Source organism: Hemiscyllium ocellatum, chromosome 17, assembly GCF_020745735.1.
Source record: "Hemiscyllium ocellatum isolate sHemOce1 chromosome 17, sHemOce1.pat.X.cur, whole genome shotgun sequence".
Lineage (NCBI taxonomy): Eukaryota > Metazoa > Chordata > Chondrichthyes > Orectolobiformes > Hemiscylliidae > Hemiscyllium > Hemiscyllium ocellatum.
Window position 1 is genome coordinate 31,022,783 of NC_083417.1, and position 22,394 is coordinate 31,045,176.

The following is a 22,394-nucleotide window of genomic DNA, read 5'->3' on the forward strand; positions in this document are numbered from 1 at the left end:
GGTATAAAAGTCTCAAGTGACACCTTAAGTCAAATTACTAGAAGCACACTCTTTTGCTCAAACCTAGATATGCCCATCATTGTAATAGTTGTGCATATGAGATATCTATAATAATGTCTTTAATAACACGTTATTATATCATATTATGAATGAAGCCATAAGCATTGCTGTATCAGGTAAAAATGCCACACTAGAGGCAAAAAAGAACCACATAATGGCTAGTAGTGGTGGTTGGCCATAAAGAAAGGACTTTATGCTGTCAGTAGTAGATATTTGGAAACCTAATTGAAGATCAACTAGACAACAGTTTAAGACATCAAAGAATTCAACAATCAGCAGCATCAGTTTCTAAGAGTGTAGATGGCCATATGGATCTGCAGCTAAATATTGAACAGTAAGAAGACAAAACTAATTATTTTTATTAACATTTAAGTTCTTTTCAAAATACACAATATTTTGGGATTGTCTTAATTAAAAGTTAAAATGGCCAAAGTTACAATACAATCAAAGCCAAAAGAAATCTGTATCTCCCATCTTAAAAAAATAAGAGTCCCAAATGCCTGTAGTCCAAATGTTTAATAATACTGCAGTGGAACAGACCTTACAGCATAGCTACAGAGAAAATATATAGCTAGAAATGTGGCCTTACACTCTTAGGATTACTTTTGTCCAGACCTCAGTAAGTTCTGCCGTTTTCTTTCTTCAAATTGGCACCTTCTTTGGTACAGACTTCACTGAAGCTGAAACATAAAATTAAAAGCCCATACTTGTTTTAAACCGGTAAACATATGGTCCTTAAACTTTCTTAATGGGACCAAGACCAGTAAAGGAGCAGCAATAACAAAAACACCAGAAAAGACTGGCAAGGACACTGAACAATAAAGATCAGAGCAAAGAAACAAACAAACACGGCACTGTACTTTCCAAAGAAAAACCAAAGGAAAACAATTTATCGTGGGCTGGGCATTCGGTGATTGTTTTACTGCATGACAACTATGCAGACGATGTACACAGTTTTAATTAACAGATCAGGCAATACATGATAGCCATATGTGATCTCCAAAAACTTTGCTTGCTGTCAGGAAGGATGGAATTTTCCAAATTAACATGTCTGGTTTGTTGATGGATGTTCAGAATGATCCAGAAAAGGTCTGGTGTGTTCTTAGCATTTACACACTCCAACTCTTGCCATACAGACAGCAACCCCAAGATTCTATTGACCAGTTTATCAGAAGATGCTGCAAAGGCACTAGTCCAACTTTTCTGGAGGGGAGCTCTCAGAAATGCTCATTGACCAGCTGACCACTGAGGGAGAATCTTTGAGCAAGAAAAAAATACCATGATGTTGACTCATTAATCAACAAAGCACACTAAGCTAATAAAGTCTTCAACAGATGTGGTTCATCACACTGACCCAAAAGCTGTCCACCCAATCTCGATATCTGTAAAGCATGTTCCTCACCACCAAAGGGCATTGGGCGTACATGGTGATGCAAGATCTCTGGTTCATAAGGTCAAGCCAGGCTGTAAAACAAATCACAGATGACCTACAAGATGGTACAAGACCACAAATCATGGCTGCAAAGAAAATATTAAGAAGGTGCACAAATGCAAGCACATTCATGTGGTTCAGAGACAAGCAAGCAAAGGACAGTTGTCAGAAATGACCATGCTTTCCATGAGGTTAACCTCACATGGCATGTTAATGGTATAATGTGATCAGAAGATTATATAACTATTAGCATGAAAAATCCTGAAAAGGCAGGTCGTTATACATGAAAACACTAAAAGCTAAAATTGACATAGGAGCTAGTGCTGACATATGCATCCTGAAATACATGTGCCTTGTCAAATGGTACTTCATGGCACAGCCTATAAGAGATTATTTCACAGAGTATAATGGATCACCAATTCCATGCAATGGTTGAATCAGACTGCAGTACAGCACTCTAGCTCATCGTGGCTTCCTGAAATCTTCTGCCTGGTAGATTCTAATAGTCCAGTATTGTGATCATTCATCAGATTCCAACCACACCCGTGAAATTGAAAATGTGCTCAGAATTTATCTGTTACACTTTGACCAAAGCGAATGTCAGCAGTTTCAATTAGTATTTAGCAAAAATGAGCAACGACAAGAATTGCAAAGGGTTGTTATCCAAGGATGACCTGACATTATTACGGAAGTACCTGAGAACATTTGCTTATTTTGGCCATACAGTGATAAAGTTGGTATATTCACAATAAATCACCTTCAAGGGCAAACTAGTCCTAATGTCAAACACATTATGCCAAGTTTTCAAGTCTATGTTAAACATGTGGCCATTGAATGCTCAAGACAGTGACACATGAATCTGTGAACTGGTCCAGTGATGAATCAGGATATTCGACTACTTGTGACTGAATGTGAGGCATCCCAAACACATCAACCCCAACTTCAGAGGGAGCCACTACATCCACACAATGTACACTTTTTGGAATAGCAAGAGACATGTTGGCAGCATATTCAGCAAATTTGTATTCTTATGATGGATTACTTCTCCAAATTTCCCATTGGCTGATAATTTAGCAACAGAATTGACATTTTGACTGTTATTTTCAGTTTGAGGTTTATGTGGATGGTATCTGACAACAAACCATTTTAAGACATGCTTACTAAGTGGGGAGTAACCCATATTACATAGTCACTGCAAGATCTCCGGTCAAGCAGCCTAGCAGATGATCTGTGATATTTTCAAATCCATGATTATGAAGTGTTGTGCAAGACTTTTTGTGTTACTGAATTTTCATGTTGCATGGTATGATCTCAGCTGATGTTATCACTGGACAAATCAAAATTGCTCACATTATTTCAAATATGAACAGACTAGAGCCTTATACTGTCTCAGCAGCACATCTCTGCTCTTGATATTCAAGCCCTCTTGAAATGAATGCTAACGTTACAGAGTCATAGAGATGTACAGCACGGAAATAGACTGTTTGATCCAACTTGTCCATGCCGACCAGATATCCAATCTAGTCCCTCCTGCTAGCACCCAGCCCGTATCCCTCTAAACCTTTCCTATTTATATACCCATCCAGATGCCTTTTAAATGTTGCAATTGTACTAGCCTCCACCACTTCTTCTGGCAGCTTATTCCATACACGTACCACCCTCTGCATGAAAAAGGTGACCCTTAGGTCCCTTTTATATCTTTCCCCTCTCACCCTAAACCTATGACCTCTAGTTTTGGACTTCTCCACCATAGGGAAAAGACCTTGTCTGTTTATCCTATCCATGCCCCTCATGATTTTATAAACCTTTATAAGGTCACCCCTCAGCCTCCGAGGCTCCAGCCTATTCAGCCTCTCCCAATAGCTCAAATCCTCCAATTCTGGCAACAGCTTTGTGAATCTTTTCTGAACCTTTCAAGTTTCACAACAACATTCCGATAAGAAGGAGACCAGAATTGCATGCAATATTCCAAAAGCGGCCTAACCAACATCCTGCACAGCCTCAATATGACCTCCCAACTCCTATACTCAATGCTTGCTTTCCAAATGCCGCCTTCACTATCCCATCTACCTGCAGCTCTACTCTTGCACATTTATGAATGGTGAGCTGATTGTGATGGAGAGAAACAAACCTGACTTTTATAACCAAGTGAACAGGGCAAGCAGCTCTCTTTGAGCATTCACCTCAAAAGATTGTGAAATAAACAATGATAGGGACTGAAGAATGAAGTAGAAATTAGAACAGGGGAGTTCAGTGCCAAATCAGGTACAGCAAGAGAAGTAGTAAGGGAAAGAAAGGTTGGATATTGAGAGAGAGATAGAGAGAGAGAGAGAGAGAAAGAGTGTAAAAGAGAATCAGAAAGAAAAAGATAAAATTGATTCATTAATCTTCAACCCATCATTAAAAGGATCCTCAGTCTGAAATCACTTCACACCATTCAATTTATTTCAATAGTGACCAAGATGGTAAAATGCCAATTTGTGAAGCTAACAGCAGAGTGGTATGGCTCAGATAGTAACCTTTGGATTTTTCAGTAAAACTATCCATCTGGTACTTGCCTGTAGCACTTCTCTGTACCAGCTACTCATAAGTAACAGTGAAAGTAAACAGACTTGTATTTTGGTGAGAGGATCTGGGCTATTGTGAAATCAGCATCTTCTGTCGCTCAGACTGGTGAAAGCTATTCAGTTGAATGGAATTTGTGTGCTGAATTTCTGAGGTGTTGGTATTCAGGATCTAATTATTGTTCATCTGTTCTGGCAGTGATCAAATACTGAATTTGTATTCCACCTGACATATCAGCTGCTCATGTTATGATCGAAACTGTTAATGGTATTCCCCATTGCTGGTTGCTTTGTTCAACTTGATATGCACAGTGAATATTTAAATTGGCTTCTTTCCCACTTCAAATAACACATTGCCTGTTTCGGTATGCATGGCAACCATTTTGTCAGCATACATTTCTAAATTCAAATATACATCACACATTGGAAATGTAATTTCAAATTACATTTACTTAATAGTACAGAAGATGTATTATGAATGCAACATTGGTTTATAGTATCATGTAGTAATCTGGCTAGGCCTTCTCTCTTTTAATCAGATCCATTGGGACTGTGTTAATCCAAAATATAAGGCAAAAAAGAAGCATTATAAGAACTCTGGAACTGTCATACTGAAAGATTGTAAGGTAAGATACAATGGTATGCAATAATCATGGACAAATTAGATTAGATTACTTACAGTGTGGAAACAGGCCCTTCGGCCCAACAAGTCCACACTGACCCGCCGAAGCGCAACCCACTCATACCCCTACATTTACCCCTTCACCCAACACTATGGACAATTTAGCATAGTCAATTCACCTGACCTGCATACCTTTGGAGTGTGGGAGGAAACCGGAGCACCCGGAGGAAACCCACGCAGACATGGGGAGAATGTGCAAACTCCACACAGTCGGTCGCCTGAGTCGGGAATTGAACCCGGGTCTCTGGTGCTAACCACTGTGCCACCGTGCCGCCCATTACTTTTCCCCACAAAACAGTAACTATAGTTTAAAAGTGGAGGGAATGTTTTTATAACAAAATTGTGCAGTGTTGAGCAAAATGTTCTGACAATAAACATTGTTTCTGTGCGAATAGCATGGATCTGCTTACAGCTGATTTCACTCAGTCTGCTGATCTGAATTTGGGAAAATGTAAAACTTGGAAATCAGAACGTTTAATTTGTCTTGTGTGAAATTTCTAATGTATCTTCAAATACTGCTTAATTAAAAATAAAACGCTGCATTAAAAAAGTGAAAAACTGAGAAAGACAACGAAACACATTTATTCAACAGTCTGTGATTTCTGCCAGTAGTGTTATGAATTTTATACAATCAACTTCTAAAATTATACAGAGTAAGATGTCATTTGAACAGCCATCAAAGATGAGTTTCCACTAATTTCTATCTTCTTTGTTAAATTATTTTATGTTACTCAGTCTTTGCAGTTACGAGAAAATCAGTTAGAAGTGCTATAAACTCCATTTAACATAGACTGGCTCAGCTCTATTATGACCTTTAGTTAGACACAGCTGGTTTCAAACAAGCATTCATAACCTTGTATTCCTACCTAAAGATAAACATTAAAACATCAGGATTTAAAGCAATCATCGTTCATTGTCATCATTCTCAAACATTCATTCGTGATGAATTAAAAGCTACCTGTCAACAGGAGTTGATCTAATCTGCATATATGACAAATATCAATCTTGTATACAGAATGACAGTTCAGGGAAGATGCCAAGTTATTAGTCATTGTATTAAAATGGTTGAGTTAAATGTTTTTGGACTGACTCTGTATTTTTTGTGTTTTGAAGTTGCACAGGATTTATTCCTTTTTAGATTACATAATGGGAGGATGTCAGATTCACTTTACGGTAGGTGAACAGTTATTATGCTTTTAAAACTATTTCCTAGTGATGTTTTTTCTTGTCTCTGGAAGATGGATGATTGATAACTTTTATGTTTTAGAGTGTGAGTTTGCCAAAAGTTTTCATTTGACGCTAATTATTCTTCTAAAAGTGTTATAATGACAGCAATTCCTGGTTTCCAAGCCAAGTTCCCAATTAAAATGTGAAACGTTTGCATTTGGATTTATTTTTGTAACATTTTATTTTTGAAGAGGAAGGAATGTTGAAAAGAATTGCAAAATAAAATTAATTCTGGTCTGTGAAATGTTGTATAAGAGAAACGGCCATCAGACCCTAATATTGAGCCTATCAGACTTTCATTTCATTCCAGACGAAGGATATTAGTAATAGAAAGGGTTCTGTTGTTGCTGAATCGGCCAGTGAGTAGTTACACTATGGTATACAGTTGTAAGTGACTATATGCACTCAGTCACTGCAAAGCTATGACTTTATCATTCTGATAAATTGTGGAAGCATCCAGCAAAACTGTTTTGTAAAAGGTTTTGATGCATTTTGGTGATAGCTGTAGTGTAACTACAGGCGAACCTTACAATATTTTAGCAGAGTAATTTTTGTTGGGTTTTTTGTAGAGTTCCCTCTGCAAGGCCTAGCAAGTTTTCTCACACTATGTTCCCACACCTACCTCATTGGCTACTAACTTCTCAGTGTTAGTATGATTCTACCACTTACCATTGCTGGAAGTATTCACCACTGCTGGGATATGCCTGATTAGACCATTACCTCAGCACAGGTGCCACCTTGGAACCCTGGCTGTGCATCTGGTCACGCAATGGCCTAGTTCATTCACGATGTCCTGGAATATCCTCAGTCCGTGCCAACACTGTGCCTCACATGTAGAGAATCATGTCAGAAATGAGTGACTCTGGCTTTCCTCAGTTTCCCACGTATCCTGAGGCACCCTTCAGCTGAGATCTCTTCACATGGTTTCTGTTCGGTTTCTGCTACATAGATATTAGATTATCAGCAAACCTTTTTGGGTGCTTCAACTGAACTTGAGGCTCCAAATTAGCATGTGCCATGCACACCTGCACATGTGGAGTGAACCATATCTTAATACCATCTCATCGAGGGTGTTAATACATCTGCAGCGAACATTTTCCAGAAATGTACGGAGCAGATAGATGACGGCAATCTGTATATAATGCTGATTTTACATTAATGATGCCTTTCTGGAACTTAGCGCTCCAGTGAACATTGTCTACAGTCATGGCTGGACTGATGCTTTATTTCAAAAGAAATATCTATGAGACTGAGAATGAACAGAGGTCATGCAAAGCAGCACAAGCTGCTGGAAGGGCAGGGATAGGGCCATTGCAGGAGTTCTCAAAAGTGGAACAAATCTGTCCAATACTCCTTCCTGAACATCAGCACAGAACAGTGAGAGAAGAGTTTTGGTTTTAGTAAATTCAATCTCCCTGGAAGACATAATCAACTAGAGTCAAGCGGGAGCACCTGGGTGTGTTGGGCACATCTGTTCCTCCTCCATCTCCTCGCACCTTCATTGCATGGAAAGAAATAGCATCCTTGTAATGAGCAACTGATAGACGTGACTGGTGGTGTCCTGGAGACAAACTACTGATTGATTCTTGGGGGAAAAAAGGGCAAGAACTCTGCTATGTTGCCTTGCCTTTTGTCTTTTGCTTTGTTCTTATCTGAAACCTTCAGATTTAAATTCCAATTCTCTGAAGAGGATTTTGTCAGTGAGAAATGTTGAATATCACATGCCACAACTTCTAAGATGGGGTGCCCAATGACGTTCATTGATATGATATCTACCTCTGGGAGGAAGATGAAATGAAGAAAGAAGCTGCCCAGGGAACTCTATTTTATCAGGTAGCACCAGAGAAGAGCCATGGCCTACTCCAATCTGTCAATGGGATGCATAGATCTCAGAAATTCTTGGTAAACATTTCTGCAGCTCTATCTCTTCAAGTTATAATTCAATGTAGAATAGGATATCTGCCTTCTGCTACAGACAGGGCTCCAAAGGAACATCTGTTGGTGCAGAAAGATGTTAGTACGAAACATTTATTTGATCATTCATTCTGAGGAGGAACTGTAATCATTTCCATTATATTCTTTGTACACTTGCCTCAATGACTACTGCCCTCCATAATTATGAAGTGCTTCAAAAGGTTGGTCATGACTGACATCAACTTTAGCCTTGATCCTTTGCAAGCAATTCGTCTACTGGTGCATCAGCTCCATGGCAGACGCCATCTGTCAGGCTTTGCACTCATCTCTGGAACACCTGCATAACAAGGATATCTATGTCAGGGCTCCTGCGTATTGACTACAGTTCTGCCTTCAACAACATAATTCCAACCAAACTCATCTCTAAACTCCGCGACCTAGGCCATGGCTCCCCCTCCTATAACTGGATCCTCGACAATCAGTAAGGATAGGTGACATCACCTCCTCCACCATAATCCTCAACACCAGTGCCCTGCAAGGCTGCATACTCAGCCCCCTACTATACTCCTTAGACACTCATGACTGTGTGGCCAAACTCCACCCCAACACCATTTACAAGTTTGCTGATGACACCACCATTGTAGGTTGGATCTCAAACAATGATGAGACAGAATACAGGAAAAAGAATGAGTGCTTAGCAACATGGTGTAAAGACACCAATTTCTCCACCTACATCAGTAAAATGAAGGAGCTAGTCATTGATATCAGGAAGCAGATTGGAGGGCATATCCCTGACTGCATCAATGATGTTGAAGTGGTGATAGTTGAGAACATCAAAATCCTGGGAGTGATGATCACCAGCAATCTGTCCTGGTCCATCCATGTCAAAGCAATTGTCAAGAAGGCACAGCGATGTCTCTACTTCCTCAGGAGGCTAAGGAAATTCAACATGTCCCTAAAGACTCTTACCAATTTTTATAAATGCACCCATGAAAGCATTCTATCTGGATGCATTACAGTGTGATTTGGTAACTGCTCTTCGCCATACTACAATAAACTAATAAATTACAGAGAGTCATGAACACAGCCCAGTCCATCACGCAAACCAGACTTCCTTCCATTTACTCCATCTATACTTCCAGCTGTCTCGGAAAAGCAACCAACATAATCAACGACCCCTTCCACTCTGGTTATACCCTTTCCTACCCTCTTCCATTGGGCAAAAGATATAAAAGTTTGTATACATGCATGAATATATTCAAGAACAGCTTATTTCTCACTGTTATTAAACTTCTGAATAGACCCCTCAAGTTTTAAATTTAATGTTGACCTCACTCCCTGTGCACCTTCTCTTGCAGCTGTAACATTGTATTCTTTGCTCTGTTCTATTATCCTAATGCACTTTGTATGATATGATCTGCCTGAACTACGTGCAAAACATTTTTCTGTACCTAGGTACATGTGACAATAATAAATCAAATCAAATCCAGGCAAGTCACTAATACTTAGTTTGCCAAGGTTCCCAAATGGGTGATAGTACGCCCAAGGACTGAATGAATACTCTGTAAGTGGCTGCAGAATCATACGATTTAATCAGAGATCCTGGAACAAAGAACTCTTTTCAAATGGCCATATCTGTACCAACTGACAATGGTCAACGTGACATCAACAGAAAGGAACTTCACTCCCTGAGCATTGAAATGATGTATATTTACAGTTTTCATATAAACACTCGTGTGCTTTTATTTGCCGCCATCTTTTCATCCTCAGGTATCAGAAAGCTCTTCCTTGTTTATTTGACAGTCTCTGCGAAATGAAGGCTGCCTTGCTGCTTTCCTAGCTTGTAACATGCCATAGCTGCAGCAGTGCAGTGATGCTATATTTAATCCAGAACCAAAGGGAACTGCAGGAACACTAAACAAATGCTTATTTTTGGCTTGGAAATCTACACCCTACTCCTGTTTCAAGAATGTTGTCCTGATTTGCCCTCTTTAATCTGTCGGAAGTTTTGAGAGTAAGTGTCCCAGGAGGAGGAAGGGGAGGCAGATGTTGACGACTTCGAAACAGAAGATCAGACACAGGAAGACAAAGCACCAGAAGCATAAACAACACCAGCAGCAGAAGTGCCAAGGAAGCTTATCAGTAAAGTGCCCTCACTGATCCTATTGTGACACATTGCCAGTAAAAGCTGTACCAAGAAGAAACAGTATTTTCCTACAGCTATGTTTCCTGCTAGTTTCTAACACTGGCAGAATGAATTTATGCCAATCCATTAAAATTGCTACTCCTTTAATAATCCCATGGAGTCGGGTGTTCACACTGTTCTGTCAACAATGAAAGAATGCCCTCATACCGATTTTCCTATTTAATGCCAGTCCTTCCATGTACTAACATTGTTTCCCTACCACCATTGTCACTTCCTGCCATCCTTTCTGATTGACCAGTGCTGAATCAGCAGTAGCTACTCAAGTGGGTTTAACTTTCTGCTGTTGTCATTGGGCAGTTGGTGCACACTGGCCCCTGCCACTGTCTGATGTGCAGCTTCGAAGAATTGTTCCTTTAGTGTCAAACTGAAAAAGAAACTGGAAATCTTAAGATTTTTCTGAACAATTAGGCATCAGTAGATGGATTGAATTTTAGAAAAACTGCATTCAAGATTGAGTTCATTAATTCAATGCAATCTGTTTACAGATTTCTGTACTTTTTTTTATAGACATTTGCTTCAATGTTTCTTTTCCCTTTAACAAAGGGTTAATGCCTTAGATTTCAGCCGCAATAGATCTGAAATAGTGCTATTATTTTTGACGTATTTTATATGCTTTTATTTAGAACATTGTGCATCAGTATGAGCTTCTGAAGGAATGAAGCATCCAGGGCCTAGTGCTGTTAATTATGAATTGCCACCTTCTATTTTAGGTAGCCATTGACTTCACAGCTTCGAATGGAGACCCACGAAACAGCTGTTCCTTGCATTACATCAATCCCTACCAGCCCAATGAGTATTTGAAGGCACTAATCTCTGTCGGTGAAATCTGTCAAGACTACGACAGGTACTGTTAACCATCTCCCAGAAAGCATCCTTAGCTCACATTACAGCAGCATGTTTAGTAATAATGGTGCTCTTTAATCTTTGTTGACATTTTTAATAGAGCAAAGCAATTGTCTTTCATTCGAACTGTACAAAACTAATGAATACTGCATCTTGATTGAATTTTCTATGTTTGATTTTGCATGATTTGAGGTGAAATTATTAACAAGCCAGTTTAGCTACTTAATGGGATAGAATAGTAAAGTTAAATTGAGGAAAAATTAAGAAATCCCTGTCATTTATTGAGAAAACTTGAATTTATTGGAACTGCTGAATTTAGTCACAATTATTATAATGTCTATCAAGGTGAGTTGTAATTCTGCAGCAACTAGACTAGTTTAAATATTTAAGTCTATTTAGAGTCAATAAGCAGTTTAATCCATGCATGAATTCAAGATCCTCTGAACTAGGCTTTTAAAATATATGTTTATGAGTGCTTAACATGTTTTCATGAATTTCTATTTTGGCAATCTTTATAAAGGTTGTTTATCTTAATGGATGACACCTCCATTAGAATACAGGAAAAGGAATTACACACATGATACAATTCCAAGAGCTGACTTTCAAAGGTCTCATTTATCACCATGTTGGCTAATTGTTTTTGCCATTAATGGCCAGTATGCTGTCATTGACAATTGCTCATCTCCTTCCTATCCCCTCGTGAGACTGACAATGTCTTTGAGTTCCTCTAAATGAGTTCCTGGGGATGTTCGGTATGTAGGTAATTAGCTGTACTCTACAAGGGGTCATGGTTTTCTCTATTAAAGTGAGACAATTGGTTACATAGATTGAGCAGCACCATTCCACATTGAGCATTGGGAAGGCAAGGAAGCAGATGTAATGGGAATGGCAGAATGGGAATTGAACTCACACTGTTGACATTATTCTGAACCACACACCGACCATCTCAATTATCTAACCTTCACTGGGACCTTAGGCCACTTTAAAGTTTCAATATGACTAAAAGTATCCTTAAGTTCCCAGTTCATAACTTCAGAGATGGCACATTCAGCCGAAAATCTACATTTCGGATTTTCAAAAAAATGCTTTAGGATTGATGAACCATTAAATAACAAATCAGATTGGATATGGCCATGTTTTTAAGGAAACATTTAACCTAATATAATTTCTACCATCAAAGCATTAAGCATTTCTGTGGAAATGGTTTCACTGTCAGTTATACATCCCGCCTAATTTTTAATTCCTATTGAAATTTTACACCTTGCTGACATTGTACCTTCTGTCCTATATCTCCCAGTGTAGTCTGTTACAGTCAGATCAATTATACTTTTTATTCATATGACACATGCTCATTGTAATTTTTTTAGATTAGATTACTTACAGTGTGGAAACAGGCCCTTCGGCCCAACAAGTCCACACCGACCCGCCAAAGCGCAACCCACCCATACCCCTACATTTACCCCCTACCTAACACTACGGACAATTTAACATGGCCAATTCACCTGACCCGCACATCTTTGGACTGTGGGAGGAAACCAGAGCACCCGGAGGAAACCCACGCAGACATGGGGAGAACGTGCAAACTCCACACAGTCAGTTGCCTGAGGCGGAAATTGAACCCGGGTCTCTGGCGCTGTGAGGCAGCAGTGCTAACCACTGTGCCACCGTGCCGCCCAGGGCATGGCAATACTTTCTCCTGAAGACTTTGGCCATTCTCAGAGGACTACATTAGGAAATATAAGATAAGCAGTGAGAGCTTGTGGAAGATTAACTATTAGTGGGGCTTAGCTCAGTGGTGGGGTTGAGTGTCAGGGTCATAATAATAAGTTGCAACTTACACAACAAGCAGCTTACTTCAAAGAGCAGTGTTCCTATCTATTCACATGCTGAATGAGTGATCATTCTGGAACAGTTACTTCACGAGTGTTTTACAACTCCTGTAGGATTCAGACTGACCCTCAAAAGTTGAATAATTTTAGGGAAGTAGTGATCCTTATTTATAGTTTGACATCCAGTATTCGGGTACTGTAGTGTGAGCAGATGATTGCTTACAAATGAAATTCAAAACTGGCATTAAATAAAATTGAAGGAAGAGTTCAAAACATTATTAGCATTCACTGAAGGAACAGGGGGAGAAAGGAGCCAGTAAAATGAAGGGAAGAAAACAAAAGATGTGGTGATGTTTCTGCTGATGAAGTGGGATTAGTGCTACATGTGGAGATTGTGATAAGGGTTTGCCTTTGTGCCAAACCATGCTGGCATTGTTAGAAGTTCTCAGTGCATTGCACAACCACCTGCCATGCCAATTACAGGTGCTTTTATGTATCCCATCTGGAATATCTATAGGAGACACCTCAGAGTGCTGGAGCAGTACCACCAACACTGCCTGCATGAGATCCTCTGTGTGCACTGGGAAGACGGATGCACCAACACCAGCGTCTTTGACCAGGCCAACATCCCCAGCATTGAGTCACTGATAACCCTTGATCAGCTGCAATGAGCTGGGCATGTCATCTGCATGATCAACACAAGACTCCCAAGCAGGTGCTCTACTCTCAGCTTCGAAAGGGCAGGGGAGCCCCAGGTGGGCACAGGAAGCGCTTCAGTGCTACCCTCAAGGCCTCACTGGTGAAGTGCGACATTCCCACAGACACCTCGGAATCACTGGCCCAAGACCGTGCAACGTGGAGGAGGAGCATCTGGGAGAGCTGATTAACCATAGGTGCAACTTCCTCTTTCTTTGTAAAGGGAATACCTGCCCGGATTAAGCCGGAGGCTGGATGGAGTGCTGCCAAAAACCTGCCCTCTAGTGGTAGGATGTTGATTAGGCTCAGTAATGAGCCAAGTGACACCAACTATCTACGAGTCCACAAAAATGTAATGGTGCTCAGAGATAAAATAGGAATTGCAAGGCTTTCCTATGAATCCCAAAGGCTGCCTCATAGGATTTGCAAATGGCCTTCAGGTTGGGGTGTTCCTCGTTTTCCAGGTATTCAATGCCCGATAATAGGAATGGGAGAGACTATTGACAGTCCCCACTGAACCACCACCACTACCACCACATTCCTTGGCTCTAACTTCCATCACCACTATCCCTCCAACAAACTCTTATTCTGCCCACACTTGGTGAGTTCAGGGATCCAGCATTAGCTGCAGCCTATGCTTCTAGTTGTGTTGGCAGCAATGGAGAGCTAATTAGCTGGCAGCGGATGGTGGCAGGATTTCTGCTGCCAGGGTCCTATACCCTCAGGGAAGACCCAAGCTGGCTAGTTAAGGGCCTGAGGAGCACTTAATTCAGTCACTATTTCCAACAAATACTGCTGGTTTCTCACTGATCTCCAACAATGGTGGTCCGAGAACATTAAATCCCATCAAACATCTCAACATCTGGAACTTTGCCATGATGAGAAATACAGATGCTGCCACTTGGGTTAATATTAAATGGTCAACAACATCTTCTAATATACCCAAAATATGAAAATGAAGTGACCCAATAAAAGGGAAAGAAGCAAAATATACCGTCTACAATAAACAGCATAGCCCAATTATAATTTGTTTATCACATATGGTGTTCCTCCTGGGCAAATCAAATTGTAACTGGGTTCTTCAGATTAATCAACTCCATTAAGCAAACATGTTTAAACATTCACTGCCTCGTCTAACAGAAGAAAATATATGCATTCCAAAACGCAGATAGTGTTTTGTTAATAATGATAATAAACAAGAGTCCAGAAATATTCCATGAGATTTAAGGGGAAAAATAAATTTGTTAGCTCCTTGTGCCAGCCTGCTATTTAACATAATTGCAGAATTTAACAGAGTGATATGCCACTTGCCCTTGTCTCAACCCACCCCTTACAAACTCTCCTAACCCATAAGAATGGTTTGTTCCAAACCCACGAACTTTGAGAAAGCCTGTGCTGGAGCAATAACACGTGGTGGGCCATCCAGATAGGCTTAGGACTGGCCAGATTCTGTCAGAAATGCAAGAATTTCATTAATGGGTCGAGACTAACTAATTCCTAGGATTTGAGAGTGGGAATGGATCAGGCAAACTAGGGAGTGGTGGGGATTGGACCACGTGGGGAGAAACCTGGTGTAATATCTTTGACAGAGGGTGGGGACGGGGTGAAGTATGACCAGTGTGCATGGGTCACCCTCTAATTGATGAGCTCCTCCATTTTCAACACAGCTAAAAAACAAACTGCATTGCAGTCTGTCTCTACTTCTCTGGGTTTTCTGACAGTGGAGCTGGATTGAGGCCCTCTAATTTTGATAAGGAGGAATTTCTTCAGCCAGAGGCTGGGGACTCTTTGGAACTAATTGCTACAGAGGGTTGTGGAGGCCAAGTCATTGAGGGTAATTAAGACAGAGATAGTTAGGTTCTTGATTGATAAGGGGATCAAGAGTTATGTGGAGAAAGCATGAGAGTGGATTGAGAAGAATATCAGCCATGATCAAATGGTGGAGCAAACATGATGGGCTGGATGATCTAATTCTGCCCTGATGTCATTATAGTCTAGCTAGACTGTTAATGTCGTCATCAGGCATAAGGTGGGTGGATACCTAGGCACCTTGCGTCCCCTCGCTACCCTCACCAACCCATACTATGGGGTATTAATCGGGGATGGCAGGAAAATGGTTGCCCTCTGCACAACCCAATCTACACTCCCACTATCCCCCACACTCCCCCACCAACAGAGTTCAATAGAATCCAGCTTTTTGTGAAGTAAAATATGGAATAATTCTTGCTTGTTTCTGATTCCAAAATGGCAGTAGAGTAGAACTCCTCAGCTGGAGCTCGTCCACACCATCTGTTTCCTTTTTTCTTCTTTTTTCTTTCTGTTTTTTACTATATTTTTTCTTCTCAGTGATTTCCTCAACTCACAAGCCTCATTGTGCACTTGGACTCGTGGTCTCAGTGCGGACCTGAAGTGGCGGTCTCTCAGCTCGGTGTAATGGCCTCTTGGCCCATCATGGCGGCCTCTTGCCAGCTCAGCGTGGTGGGCTCCTGACTAATTGTGATGGTCTCTTGGCTGGTCGTGGTGGGTTTGTGACCCATTGTGTTGGTCTCCCAGCCAGTCACGGTGGCCTCTCAGCCCTTTGTGACTGTCTCCCGGCCCTTTGTCATAGTTTCTCGGCCAGTCATGGAGGTCTCTCGGCCTGTTGTGACGGTCTCCTGGCCCTTTGTGGCGGTCTCCCAGCCTGTTGTTATGATCTCCCAGCCCTTTGTGATGATCTCTTGCCAGGTTGTGGAGGTCTCTCGGCTGGTCGTGGCGGTCTCTCAGCCCATTGTAATGGTCTCTCAGCCCGTTGTGATGGTTTCTTGGCCTGTTGTGGCAGTCTCCTGGCCAGTCGTGTCGGTCTCTCGGCCCATTGTGGTGGTCTTCCACTGGTTGTGGTGATCTCCCGGTTCGTTGTGATCTTCTCCTGTGTGGCCTCAGTGTGGACTCTAGCCTTGAAGTGATTCCAGAGTGGTCTCCTAGTCTCAATGACTTTAAGGTGAAGCCGAGGACAGTTTGGAGTCCAGGCCCTGTGCAGACCAGAGGCTTAGTGCTGGAATGGACTGGGTTGGAAGGGGTGTTATTCTGAATTTTTTATTTCTTTATTTTTCCAATTTATTCCTATGATTTATAATGCTGGACTTTATATTTCTTTATTTTCCTAATTTCTTTTCACTTAGAATTTGTACTTAGGAATCTGTGCCGAGATGGCGCCTAAGATGGCGCCGTAAGTGGTGACTTGTAAACGTTTCACTGTACTCATTTGAGTACATGTAACAGTAAAGCTAATTCTAATTTTAATTCTAATTCTAACATCAGTGGAATGGAGCAACAATCCATTTCCTGCTCTTTATCCAGTTCTCACAGTTTTAATTCCATCGACAACCCACAAGTACTCATTTCAGTGAAGTATGTAGTATATTGTCAGTCTTGCACCAAACTATTAACTAAAAATGAATGCACATGGAAACACAATGTAAGGTGGAAAGAAATTCTTACCTACAGTATGTGAAGTTTGTACCAGCTGATATATATACATGATACCTAATCAAAATAAAAACAGAAACAAAATACAAAACTAGGGTAAAGAGAGTAAAGAGAGATAATTGGCTTCATGCATTAAATTCAACATGTACCTCTTTAAGACATTATTTTCTACCAGAAGGCTCTCAATTTTCTTGAGGATTTCTACATTCCCAAACATTAGATAATTTCCTGAGTTAATCCCACTCATTTGCTAGAAATTCATTAGAAATAGGTATGGTAGAATTGTGGTTTCTGGAACAGTTTCTGTAAAGGTGTAAGAGAAGATAGGTTGAGTACATTGGTGTTTGTTAAAGTATCATGATGAGTTGAACAGTTGACAAAATGTAAGTTATTGTTCCAAAATTGTATATTGCTAAAAGAACATTCCTCCCACAGTGTGTTAAAAGTAACGCTTAATGCTTTCTGCTTTCCAAGATATATAAATGAGCACAAAAGAAAGTCATCAGCTGAAGTCTAGTTTCCGTTATAATGAAGCTTGACATTGAGTCCTGGATTAAAGTTCAGTTTTATAGTTAGTGGTAAATTGAATAATCTGAAGATTCAGGGGTCAGCTGTTGCATGTACTCTGAGGCTCAGCGAAGGTAAGGAGCTACATTCAACAACACAACCAACAAATGTTTTGGTAGTGATGGCAGAAGGTCTTGAACCATTAGGGATAATGGCTAACCAGGTAGAGGGTGATCCCTCCAGGTGAAGACAGGAAGTGCACTTGAGGAAGTCAATGGGATATCATCTCATGCTTTCCTACCTTAGTCAAATTGCTCATGGAAGATGAAAATTGGAGACTGCTATGAGCAACTAAAGTGGAAAGGACAAAGCTATGTGGCATGGAGAAATGAGAAGGGGACCTGCCTTTAGTCTGACTCTTGCTGTAAAGCTATTCAGCTAATCTTTGGCCTCAAAGAAGGTGACTACAAACTTCTATTGATATTCATGGTGTCAATTTTAACTTGCTCAAAGGCTTAATTCTGAGTCAAATCAACGGGGTGGATTTTCTGATTGGAGGCAGTAAACAAGAGATATGTCTGTCTTTGGGTCAGTAGTTTGCTTCCATTGGAAATCTTATTGAGGGGGCAAACCTTTAATTGATGGTGATCCTGTCCAATTAAAGCTAACTGGGGAAGCAATGGAAACTGGCTTCAGATACCAACAGCAGTCATCACTAAGACTGCTGCTTGCCCTAAGGGAAATAGTTTTTGCCAAAGCAAGCTATTGTACATGAGGTGAAAGTGAGGATTGCAGATGCTGGAGATCAGAGTTGAGAGTGTGGTGCTGGAAAGTACAGCAGTTCAGGCAGCATCCGAGGAGCAGGAGAGTCAATGTTTCGGGCATAAGCCATTCATCAGGAATTCTTGATGAAGGGCTTATGCCTGAAACATTGATCTCCTGCTCCTCGGAAGCTGCCTGACCTGCTGTGCTTTCCCAGCATCACAATCTCGACAGGGATCCACATGATACAGGGAGCCAGAAACCTGGTAACCACTTTGGAGAGGGACATAGCATTAGGAGCATATCGCCTTGCCTTTTGAGCATACTGCACGATTCAGCAATAATCCTGGCTGATCTGGTTCTGCCTTCAGCCCAATGTTCCTGTCTTGATTTCATAACTCTTGATTCCTTTGTCTTCAAAAATCTATCTAATTCGCCCTTGAATGGATTTAAAGTCCCAGCCACCACTATCTTTTGGGGAAAGAAGTGCCAAACTCTAACTTTTTCTGAAAAAAAAACTCTTCATTACAGTCATAAAAGAAACCTCTTATTTTGAAAATATATTTTTTAGTTTTTCTCCTGGGATCCACACTATTCAACTCCCTCAAGATCATATGTTTTGAGAAGATCATGTCTCATTCTTCCAAACTCAAATAGATAAAGCTCTAACCTGTTCAACATTTCTTCATAAGATGAGCTATAAGAGTAAATTGAATTATCCTTTCCTGAAATGTTTAAGCATACAGGAGCAGGAGACATTGAAGACGACAAATGGCATATTAGCCTTCAAAGTGAGAAGATTCGAGAGGAGCAGGGATGTCTTGCTGCAATTGTACAGAAGTTTAGTGAGAGCACACCTGGAGTATTGTGTGCAGTTCTGGTCTCCTTATCTGAGGAAGAATGTTTTGATTGTGGAAGGAGAGCAATGAAAATTAAGCAGACAGATTCCTAGGATTAACATATGAAGAGAGACTGGATCAGATAGGACTATATCCATTTGAGTTCAGAAAATGAAAGCAACCTCATAGAAACCTATAATATTTTAATAGGGCCAAATACAGAAGGATATTCTTGATGACTGCTGAGTCCAGAATCAAGGATCACAGTCTAAGGATACAGGGTAGGTCTTTAAGGACTGAGGTGAAGAGAAATCTCTTTGCCCTGAGAATGGTGACCCTGTGTTATTCTCTACCATGGAAATCTGTGCCAAAACATTGAATGTTTTGAGGAAGGAGTTAGATATAGTTCTTAGAGATAAAGGGATAAAATGACATGGGAAGAAGGCAGGAACAGGATACTGAGGGGGTGATCAGTTATAATCACATTGAATGGCGAAGCAGGGTGAGAGGGCTGAATGGCCTACTCATGATCTCTGTTTCTCAAAAAGTTATACCCCTTTTTCCAAATAATGAGACTGTCACGATATACAGATAATCATGACCCACTGTTTCACAAGCCATCATAAAATGTATAAATGTATGAAATCCCAATGAGACCACCCAATTTCTCCGGCTGACTGCTGTATATGACAAACACAATTCACATTAGGTTTTTTCATTAACAAGAAATATCTATTTCTTATAACATTGTAATTTTAACAAGAGCAAGTGACAGAAAGGATTGTTAAACTATTATGATGCAATTTATGTTATACCCCTTCGAAACCCCAACTACACACACACATCTTGGTTAAGACAAATGGTTTAACATATAGACTAAGGGAGGAAAAATAATAAAGACAGAGTAAACAAAATTCTGAAGGTCAAAATCACAGGATGGAAAATTGCTTTCTACACAATTTTTTTTGATCTTTTAATGATAACATGCTGTTTGGTGCTGCTTTTTAATTTAGTTCCTAACTGTTCATACTCCCATAGTTTTATCTATGTCATTGGTACCTATGTGGACCATGACTACTGAATCTTGACCCTCTCACTCCAACTTCCTGTGTAACCCAGATGAGATATCCTGAAGCTGAGCACCAGGCAGACAACACAAATAATGATAATAAAGCAGTTTGGTAACTGACATTGTCAAAGTTACTCAAATATATATGACCGCTAGCATTTGTTAAACATCAGAAGCAAGTATTTATGTATGGGTACAGATTAGTGGGTGTTAGTTGGTTTGCTAGGAAGTCCATTCATAATTCAGTGGGACAGGAACATATGATCTGAAGCTACATTAATGACTCAATCAAATTTTTAGTAAGGCTTCTTAGTAATCAGTACCTGAATATATTTCAGAAAAATATTTTAAATGAAGGAGTGATGCACACTACTATTGTGTATTCTATCACAATGCTGCACTCATGGAGATGAACCTGCTAATGCAGAGTTTGCAACTCCAGATTTTTTGACTTCATTGCTTTAATTTCATTCACAGGCACTTTTACTCACCCATTCGCTCCCTTGCAGGGCTTCTTCCACTTAGACATGCAGGGACATGAATCTATGGACATCAGAAAACAATATTCATGTGTGTGAACCTTGACTGTGAGTTTATGTGCGTCCTGTCTTTAAATTTATGTCCATATACATTCAGTTTCAGCACTTGTGGAGATAGGGACCTTTGCAATTTATTTTTCCTCCACAAGCCAAGGTCACTGAGTTAAACTCTAATATCACTACAGTAGCAGAAATCTGATAACTCAGTACAAATAATTCTGAAGACGAGTCATTAGGTTTGAAACAATAATTCTAGTTCTCTGAACACAGATGGTGCCAGATCTACTGATGTTTTGCACTGCTTTCTGTTATTGTATCTGAATGTAGATCTGTGGCTTAAAATTACGTAGGGGATAAACCTGCTGAGAAACCATATCCACAGAAGTCCATTCCCTTTAGTTCACTGGGAACAGGAGAAATTATTGAGATTTTGTGCCAATAATACAAAATGCAAATTTGGATTTTAATCATTACATCAGCATTGATGGTATCCAGGATTTATGTACATTTATTTGTTTTATTGGATTGCCAATATATTCATCTTGTAATGTTAGCACTTGGAAAGAACATTAGCACAATGACGAGGAATTCAGAGACCTATGACATACTTTTAATTCCAACCTATTTGATTATTAATTGCAGTCAGCCAGTAGTCTGTATGAGTGATGGAAGCCATTGTTTGAAACATGTTTTCACAGGTCAATGTGAAGCTTCATTACAGGTATGCTGGAAGGTAGTGCTGTTATAAATTACGCAGCTTTGATTATACTGGGACTTGTTTCAACTTCTGAAAATGAATTCTTTCAAGCAAATTTGAATCAGGTCCAGAACATATGAACAGCACAATGGTAACATGATGTCTTTAATTCAACTCAAATCATCAAATGATTTAATGGCATCAAAAACAGCTGTTTTGATTTTCATTTATGTTAATTCATAAATTAAACAGATTTTGTTATTTTTCCATTTTCTGCTGCTACCAAACAAAGCTCAGAATTACTGTCTTCAACCATCTGTGCTGGTAATTTTGTCACTTCATTCAGCCTTTTCTATAGCTGATGAGTGTGATTGCTTTTATTCACCAGTAAACTATTACACAGAAAAATTGAACAACAGAACAATGCGATTCAATACTATCTTCTATTCACCAAGACTTTGTAAAATTGAAATCTCCAGATGGAAATAATTATTTTATTTGGTTAGAAAATTGACCTTTCATTTTTTTTTTAAATCTTGATTTTGATTTTCATTCCAATTGATGAGATTTGAAGTCCGAAATTGAGCTTGATGACGTCAGTAATTTGGGTACTACACTGCCTTTAAAGCTCCAGTCTGTGGGGTGAATGATATTGTTTAGAATAATGATGAGGACATTAGCACTTGTAAAGGGAATGATCACCAGAATTAGCAGCAGCAACAGAGGAGGCAGACCAGACTGACAAATGCCATGCAAATCTGACTTGGTACCACTTTGGAGACCAACATTCTACCTCGGGCTTTATCTGAACCTCAGTCAGCTGAGCACACATTCACGAGCATAAAGAACCCGCCCTGTAAGAACTATGCAGAGATTTCAACACTTGTGAGCTAACCATTGGTTGACTTCCTCTGACCTTCTGTGATTCAACATGTTTAGTTCTTTCTAAACTTTCTTCAAGTTGCATAGATTTGCAGGGTGTGGTTTGGTGTATGCTGAAGGACATTTTAGAGACTCCAAGACTTCTGCAGAAATTGCTTGCTTCCATAGATGGGTGTACAAG

The 22,394-nt window shown here is 40.0% G+C and overlaps 1 protein-coding gene across 1 annotated transcript in view; it reads left to right on the plus strand.

Annotated features, from left to right (window-relative positions):
- The window catches only part of cpne7 (copine VII), a 140,779-nt gene that overhangs the window by 92,821 nt on the left and 25,564 nt on the right, over window positions 1-22,394 (plus strand). The window contains exons 8-10 of the mRNA XM_060838336.1: window positions 4,596-4,682; window positions 5,852-5,911; window positions 10,796-10,929. Coding sequence (XP_060694319.1) covers window positions 4,596-4,682; window positions 5,852-5,911; window positions 10,796-10,929 — 281 coding nt within the window. The remainder of the gene's footprint in view (window positions 1-4,595; window positions 4,683-5,851; window positions 5,912-10,795; window positions 10,930-22,394) is intronic.